General features: G+C 46.6%; 1 protein-coding gene across 1 annotated transcript in view; it reads left to right on the top strand.

The window, feature by feature from the left end:
* The window catches only part of PIP4K2A (phosphatidylinositol-5-phosphate 4-kinase type 2 alpha), a 228,954-nt gene that overhangs the window by 214,436 nt on the left and 7,008 nt on the right, over positions 1-7,510 (top strand). Inside the window, exon 8 of the mRNA XM_006139709.1 lies at positions 6,734-6,977. Within this exon, the coding sequence (XP_006139771.1) occupies positions 6,734-6,977 (244 nt within the window). The remainder of the gene's footprint in view (positions 1-6,733; positions 6,978-7,510) is intronic.

Here is a 7,510-nt window from a genome sequence, read left to right as displayed (position 1 = left end):
TTTTCTCTTTTGTGTCATTAAACAAAATCAATTCAAATGTCTAGAACCAAAGAATAAATGTCATGCATTTGATTATATTCTCTGTGAAGGCAGGAAGCTATCATTTCCTTTGTAATCTTCTAACAGCTCTTTTTCTTTCAAGATTCTCACATTGGTCAAGTTAGTCCTCATCATTTGTAGATCATGAATTGTAAATAGTTTCTTTCCGGTGTTTGAATCTTCGTGCTGTATAAGCTCAGATGAGCGCCTCAGCATTGGCTTTCTGTGACTGGTACAAACATCTCCTTTAAACAAACAAATGGAAAGTAGGCAGAAGCATTGCTTTTACGTTGTACGGTTTTTTTCTTCAGGCTTTCATTAAGGAACATTTCTTTTTTCCCCAGTTGTCATTGGTTATTACTAAAATTCATGTTCATTAAGCATTTCCCCCTCACTTTGAGGTCATCTTGAACTACATGATAATTATATACCATAGATAAATATAATCTCTTTTGGATTTTTACTGATTAATCAGCAAATCTTTGATCCTGAGAACAATATTGTTTCAGCAGTGATGGTAAGTAGTCCTTATGGTTATCTGTGACCTGCCAAAAAAATGGTTTTCTGCTTTTTTTTTTCCTTTTGGCTTATATCATTGTGATATTCAGACTCCAGAAATAATGTAACTCGAGCCGTTCACATTTGCAGTTTGGATTGTATAAGGATCCTCCCAGTCTGTTCGTTGTTTCTAATAATGTCGTTGCTTGGAGGATTCGACAGTTCAATCTCATGCGTGATTCTGGCACTTGGCTGTTTGGTTGAAATGGAGGCAGGACATAAAGTTTTCTGTCATTAAAAAATACTCTCAATGGCTGATAACAGTGTCTTTAGTTTTGAAATTCATGCAGGAGCATCATTAAATTTTTAAGTAGGTAATTATGGTGAAGCAGCTTGACATCTGATCTGGATAATGAGGCTAGAATTTAATCTGGTTTTCTGTTTTCATCAGTTCATGCTTTCTAACTTGGCCAAATGGCCTGTTAGGGTTTGAGTACAGTTTTTGTCATTGCTGTTGGTTTTCCCTAATGTAAATAAATAAATAAATAAATAAATAAATAAATAAATAAAATCTGAGTTTACTGTGGTTCAGTATATCCATTTAAAAGAGAAGGAAAGAAAAGCATTTTCATCTGAGAGTGTAGTGTTTTTTTCTATCATCGAAATCCTGTTCTAGTCATATGTCATGCTATATTTCAGTCTACAAAGCTTTGCGCGTAAACAAACATATGAGCACTTTTCTGAAGAAAAGAAAAAAAAAAAAGCTCTGTGGAAAGTGAAAGTCACTTTTGCCTTCTGCCCTGTGTGTCGTCAGCTCTGATCCTGACCCTGGAGGTTTGGCCCTGAGCTCTCCTCCCGTTGGCTCACATAGTGCCAAGCTGTGCCCTCCCTGTGGTGTCCAGGAGCATCCTGGTCAAAGGGCATCTCCTCTGTCTCCTGTCTCTACTCCCACAGCCTTGGGAGTGGGCTCAGGGGCCTCGGTGGTGGACGGCAGTGGGGAGGTGTCAGCCTCCATGTATGAGACACAAAGAGCCCCAGCCCTTCCCACACTGTCACCATTTCTTTTTATTCTTGAAACTGCTCCCAGCAGGTGGGTACTGTCATTATCCCACTGAGACAGACGAGAAAGCTAAGTCCAGAGGTGCTGTCGTTTGCACAGAGATACACAGCTACCAACTTCAGACTGGGGTTCGAGGCCATCAGAGGTGATCCCCCTAACAACTGTGTCGTAAAATCAAAGTTAAAAGTGTGTGTGACAGCACAGTTGAATGTGTTTTCTGATAAATGCTCCAAGAGGGGATTCATACCATGTTTGCCAAGTAGTAAAACATTACTGCGAGGGTCCAGCAGAGGTCATGGTGCTTGTGGCACTGGACTCCCACATGGCTGACCATGGTTTGAGTCCTGGACCTAGTGGCCTGAAAATCATGCCAGGCACATGTGCATACGTGCCCAAAATCCTGAGAGGAGAATGGAGAAGGGATTGTGGTGTGGCCATCCCCCCTGCCCCGAGGGTGATTTCTCACTTTCCTTTTCTCTGTCTCTCTCTCTCTCTTCCTCTCTCTGGCGAGTGCATGCACCCTATGGCAAAAACAAAAACAAAACAAAACAAAAACTTTAAAAATAATAATAATACATATATATTTTATATAGTTTTAAATACTTAAATATATATATGTGTGTATATATATGCTAAACACTGCTGGTATAGATTTTAATTTTGTGTCACAGATTTGTTGGGAGAACAAATGTGTTAATAAAGCAAGGAAATAAAGCAAATTCTTTGTGAAGGATACTTTATTAATTGCTCCTTTGCCACAGAGTTTTCAAGAAGAGTTTGTGACAGGACTCATCAAGATCTCAAGGAAGATGCTAGCACAAGGAGGCACCGTGCGGGATTTGTTGTTCAAGAATTAGAAGAGACGGGATATTCTGAGGGAATGGGGATGCATCCAAAACCTGGCAGGTGATTATTAGGAAGTTAGAAAGGAAGAAAAGCACAGGACCTAAAGATTTTTAAATCTTCACACTTTTGAAACCTTATGTACTTAACAAATACGTCCATTTGAGTTAGAAACTTAAAGGGATACACAGGACGGGGCTAGATGGTGGCAGAGCAGTAGAACACACGCTCCCTGAGGCTGACTCACATGGGAAGGTTCCAGGTCTACATCCAGAGACCTCCCTGAGTGCACCAGGTCCCCACCTGCCATAATCTCAGTATCACCGGTCTGTGGGAGTGCTGTCTGTCTGTCTCTCTCTCTCTTCCTCTCTCTCTCCCTCTCTCTCTCACTCATGGAGGAAATAAACTTTTGGGGGAAAAAAGAATATGATGAACATGAGGAAAAGAAGAAATTAATATTGAGTTGCTGATCCTACTTTAGGCACACCGCACGTCAGAGCCCCTGTCTTCCCTCTTAGCCCAGAGCTTCCAATCCACAGTAGTTCTGTGACATCCGAAAGATTTTCTCTAGCGAGAACCTCAGATTTATTGCTGCACTTCACCTCACTCTACTTCAGAAGAGATTTAAAGTAAAGTGGTGAAGGTAACAGCTGATCAGTCAACAGTCTTTTTCACTGACTTCCACTCCTGACCCACCCATTAGAACCTGTCTCTGTTTAACTTACAACACTCAATGGAAAAAGCCTCCTGCGGGACCAGCAGTTAGCGTATTGGCTATGTCGCTGGACTCCCATGTAGTCAACCGCGGTTCGAGTCCCAGACTCGGTGGCTTAAACTCACGCTGGGTGCTTGTGCGTGCGTGTGCGTGCATGCCCAAGATCTTGAGAGTAGAATGGCAGAGAAGGGATTGCAGTATGACCATCCCCCCCGGGGGGGTGATTTCTCACTTTCTCTCTCTCTCTGTCTTTCTGGCAAGCGCATGCGCCCTATAGCAAAAGCCTCTCCCAAAAAGAAAAAGCCTCCCACCACATTCAAAACAGCATGACAGTCATAGTAACAGTTCCCCTTCATACACAAGGCACCCTATTCTTTGCCTTGGTGACATTATTTCCTTTAACCCTTTCTACGTTCCTGTCCCATTTTATAGTTAGAATAACTAAGGCTCAGAGAGGGGAGACAGTCAAGATTCGGGCCAGTAAGTGAGATGAGAAAGTCCTAGTCACCTGACTTCACAAATTACAGTCTTGGTTTTTTAAGATCATGTTACTTCAGTTAAAGAATAAGAAGCAGATCACCCTTGTCAGCAAATTCTGAACTCTTCGCCCCGAGCTGGACGTGGTCTTTTCCAGTTCTACCTCAGCCTCATAGACTTTTCAGTTTGTTTGTTTTTAGTTTCATTATAGGGAGCACGTGCTCACCAGAGAGAGAGAGAAACCCCGCCCCAGGCGGGATGGCTACGCCAGTCACTTCTCCTCCACCCTCCTCTCGGGATTTTGGACAGGCACATTCACGCCCAGCTTGATTTTCTTTTTTTTTTTTAAAGAATTATTTATTTTTAATTTTATTTATTCGTTGACTTATTTTATTTTGACCAGAGAGAGAGAGAGAGTATGAGAAAGCAAGCCACCAGGTCCAAGGCTTGAACCATGGTCGGCCATGTGGGAATGTCCAGCACCTTAACTACCACGCCTCCTGCTGGTCCCCCCAGCTTGATTTTCAAGCCTCCAGGTCTGGGATTCGAACCACTGCAACATTAAGGCACTGGGATCCAGCACCTTAACCTCCAGGCCCCCACCTGCCATCGCCCCAGTCTCATAGGTTTGATCTTGGACCATCGGAGCAGGTTCTTGCCTAGAGAGGCGTTTCTCATTTCTCTAAGGGCTTACTGGGTCCCTCGGGGAGCTCACCACACCTTTCTCTCCCTCTGCCTGAGGAAAAGCCTAAGCACTGGTGGGACCACTGCCTGAGGCTCAGGACTGTGGCCCCAGCTGCCCAACGTGTGACAGCCATATGCTGGGACCTGGTGTCACCCCTTCCCAGTCTGACCTTCAGCAGTTTAATCACTCGTACAGAAAGCACATTCAAAAGTGTATCTGAGGGCTGGCAGGTGGCATGGTGGTTAAAGGCACTGGATTCCCATATGGCCAACTATGGTTCAAGTCCTGGACCTGGTGACTTGCTTTCTCACTCTCTCTTTCTCTGACTCTGTCTAGTCAACTTAAAAAATAACAAATGGAATTAAATAAATATATATTTTTTTAATAATAAAAAGTGTATCTGAAGGTCACCCTCTGAAGGTCAAAAAGTCTCCTCTTGGGATTTTGAGCACATGCACACATGTGCCCAGCATGATTTTCAAACCACTGGTCCCGGGACTCGAACGGTACCATCAACCATGTGGGATTCAGCACCTTAACCTCCATGCTACCTGCTGGCCCTTGCTTCTGTGTTTAAATCAACAGGTTTCTCCTGCCTTGCTCAAATACCTGAATGTACGACTTACTTAGTTTCTTTTTTCTGAGCTCAAAACCAGTGGGGAAGATTTAACTGGCCCTAGGACTCAAAAGTGGGAAGGCAACCAAGTGGGCGCTATGGAGGGGGACACTCCAGAGGACCTGTGTGCAGAGGGCTATCCTGTAAGGGAACGGAGCAGCTCCGAAACAGGGCCACTTCCCAGCAGGCTCGGGGAAAGAGGAATGGCTCTCTGTGTGTCTCAGCAAATCGATTTCATTTGATTTTCAGACAGAACTTCAAAACCTCTAATTCCATATGCTCACCTTTGCATGAGGAAGTTCATTTCACAAATCGTTTCAGAAGAGCCAGGGGGACCAGCAGTTAGCGTAATGGCTATGTCGCTGAACTCCCACGTAGCTGACCACAGTTCGAGTCCTAGATCCAGTGGCTTAAACTCACGCCGGGCGTGTGTGCGTGCGTGCGTGCGTGCCCAAGATCCCAAGAGGAGAATGGAGGAGACAGGATTGCGGCATGGCCATCCCCGCTGGGGGGTGATTTCTCGCTTTCTATCTCTCTATCTCTCTCTGTCTTTCTGGCGAGCGTACACACCCTATAGCAGAAAAAAAAAAAAAAAAGAAGAGAAGAAGAAGAAGAACCAGGAACCCGGCAGCTTCTCTACTTCACTGAGCAAGGATTGGTACTAAATTCTTCAAGAGTCCAGACCACCTGCCTGTGTGGACTCCGAGCCCAGGGTCAGAACAGAGTTGTGTTCTGTGCACAGCCAGCCACCAAACCTCCTGGCAGGTTGGGGAGCGTGTAGTTCCGGCCAGCAGATGGGCTGCCATGATTTGCACTCATAACACTAACCCAGCACAGCCGAGGTGGCGAAGCCTATAGCATACTGGACTGCAGTGCTGGAAGCCACACGTTCAGCCAGGGCTCGGAAACCCAGGTCAGCCTAAACAGGCACCCAAGATTCTAGGAGTTAGAGGGCTGGGGAAGGGATCATGGCATTCTGGGACCCTGCCAGGGGTGGTGTGCTCCCTCCCTCCCTCTTTCTCTCTCCCTCTCTCTCTCACATGCAAGTAATGGTACCACCCACATTTTAATAGATCAGTTACAACGTTGTGCCTCAGGTCATGTGCCTGGGTATCATGGTATGAAAGGTCAAGAAGAATTTGACAGGTGGGAGTAGTGTTCCCGCAGAGCTAGGTCCTACTGCACATTCTTTTCCAGCTGTGGCTGGTCCAGGAAAGGAAGGGAGGGCAGGAACCCATGGACAGCTAAGCACCTTGCACTCCCGCCCTACTTCTGGAACACTGCGTTACTCAGCCGAGCGCTGACACGAAGCATTTGCTGGCTGAGTGGGACGTTAGGGCTTTCACTTATTTGTGATGGACAGCATCGTGATCTCTGCCACGTGTGCTGAATTTCAAGGCACTGTCCCAAATCATTCTTAAAGACTGCTGGAAGCTTCTTGGGAGGTCCTTGGTTTTTCCTATTAACCAGTCCCAATTGTGGGGAGAAACTCTCTCCCCTCCCTCTGTCTCTTGCCAGTCCTGCCCCCTGCTCGTTGGTATAATTCAACCTCAGTGTGATTAATACATGCCCATCACCACCGGCTTTGCATTTCAGGGAAAATAATGCTAGCTCTGAACCAGCCCAACATGTGAGGCCACATCTGTAGCCAGAGACCCGCCTGGGGGCGCGAGAGCGTTAGGAACGAGGCACGTCGGCTGCCCGGCCTGCAGCCTCCCTGCGTGCGATGTCCTGAGCGTGTGGTCTGCAGGTCGTGGATTTTGTTGACGGTATGACTGACCATGTGGCTCCCCCCTGCAGTTTCTTGCCCAGCTGAAGCTCATGGACTACAGCCTCCTGGTGGGAATCCACGATGTGGAGAGAGCAGAGCAAGAGGAGGTGGAGTGTGAGGAGAACGACGGGGAGGAGGAGGGGGAGAGCGACGGCACCCACCCGGTGGGGACCCCTCCTGACAGTCCTGGAAACACGCTGAACAGCTCGCCACCCTTGGCTCCGGGGGAGTTCGATCCCAGCATCGATGTATACGGAATCAAATGCCATGAAAGTAAGCCTGGTTACTGTCGATTGCCCCGCCACGTGATTGGGTCGATTACTCTTTATTGTGACTCGTTACAAGTGTGTTACCCAGCAGAATTTATTCTTCAGAGTCCAGATAGAGTCCCTGGGGATAAAAGTATGTTAAAGATAACTGTCATCTGTGATTTTTAAAATGCAATGTGATTATTGGGACTAGCAGATGGCAAAATGGTTACGTCGCTGGACTCCCACGTAGTCAACTGCACTTTAAGTCCCAGACTCAGTGGCTTAAAACTCAGGCCGGATGGGAACCAGCAGTTAACATAATGGCTATGTCACTGGACTCCCACGTAGTCGACCATGGTTCGCGTCCCAGGCCTGGTGGCTTAAAACTCACGCCGGGTGCATGTGCGTGCGTGCCCAAGATCCTGAGAGGAGAATGGAAGAGAAGGGATTGCGGTGTGACCATCCCCCCTGGGGGGTGATTTCTCGCTTTCTGTCTCCATGTCTCTCTCTGTCTGTCTGACGAGCACACGCGCCCTATAGCGAAAACCTCTCCAA

Source organism: Tupaia chinensis, unplaced genomic scaffold (genome assembly GCF_000334495.1).
Source record: "Tupaia chinensis unplaced genomic scaffold, TupChi_1.0 Scaffold000001_1, whole genome shotgun sequence".
Taxonomy (NCBI): Eukaryota; Metazoa; Chordata; class Mammalia; order Scandentia; family Tupaiidae; genus Tupaia; species Tupaia belangeri.
This window is presented reverse-complemented; position numbering and strand designations above follow the sequence as displayed.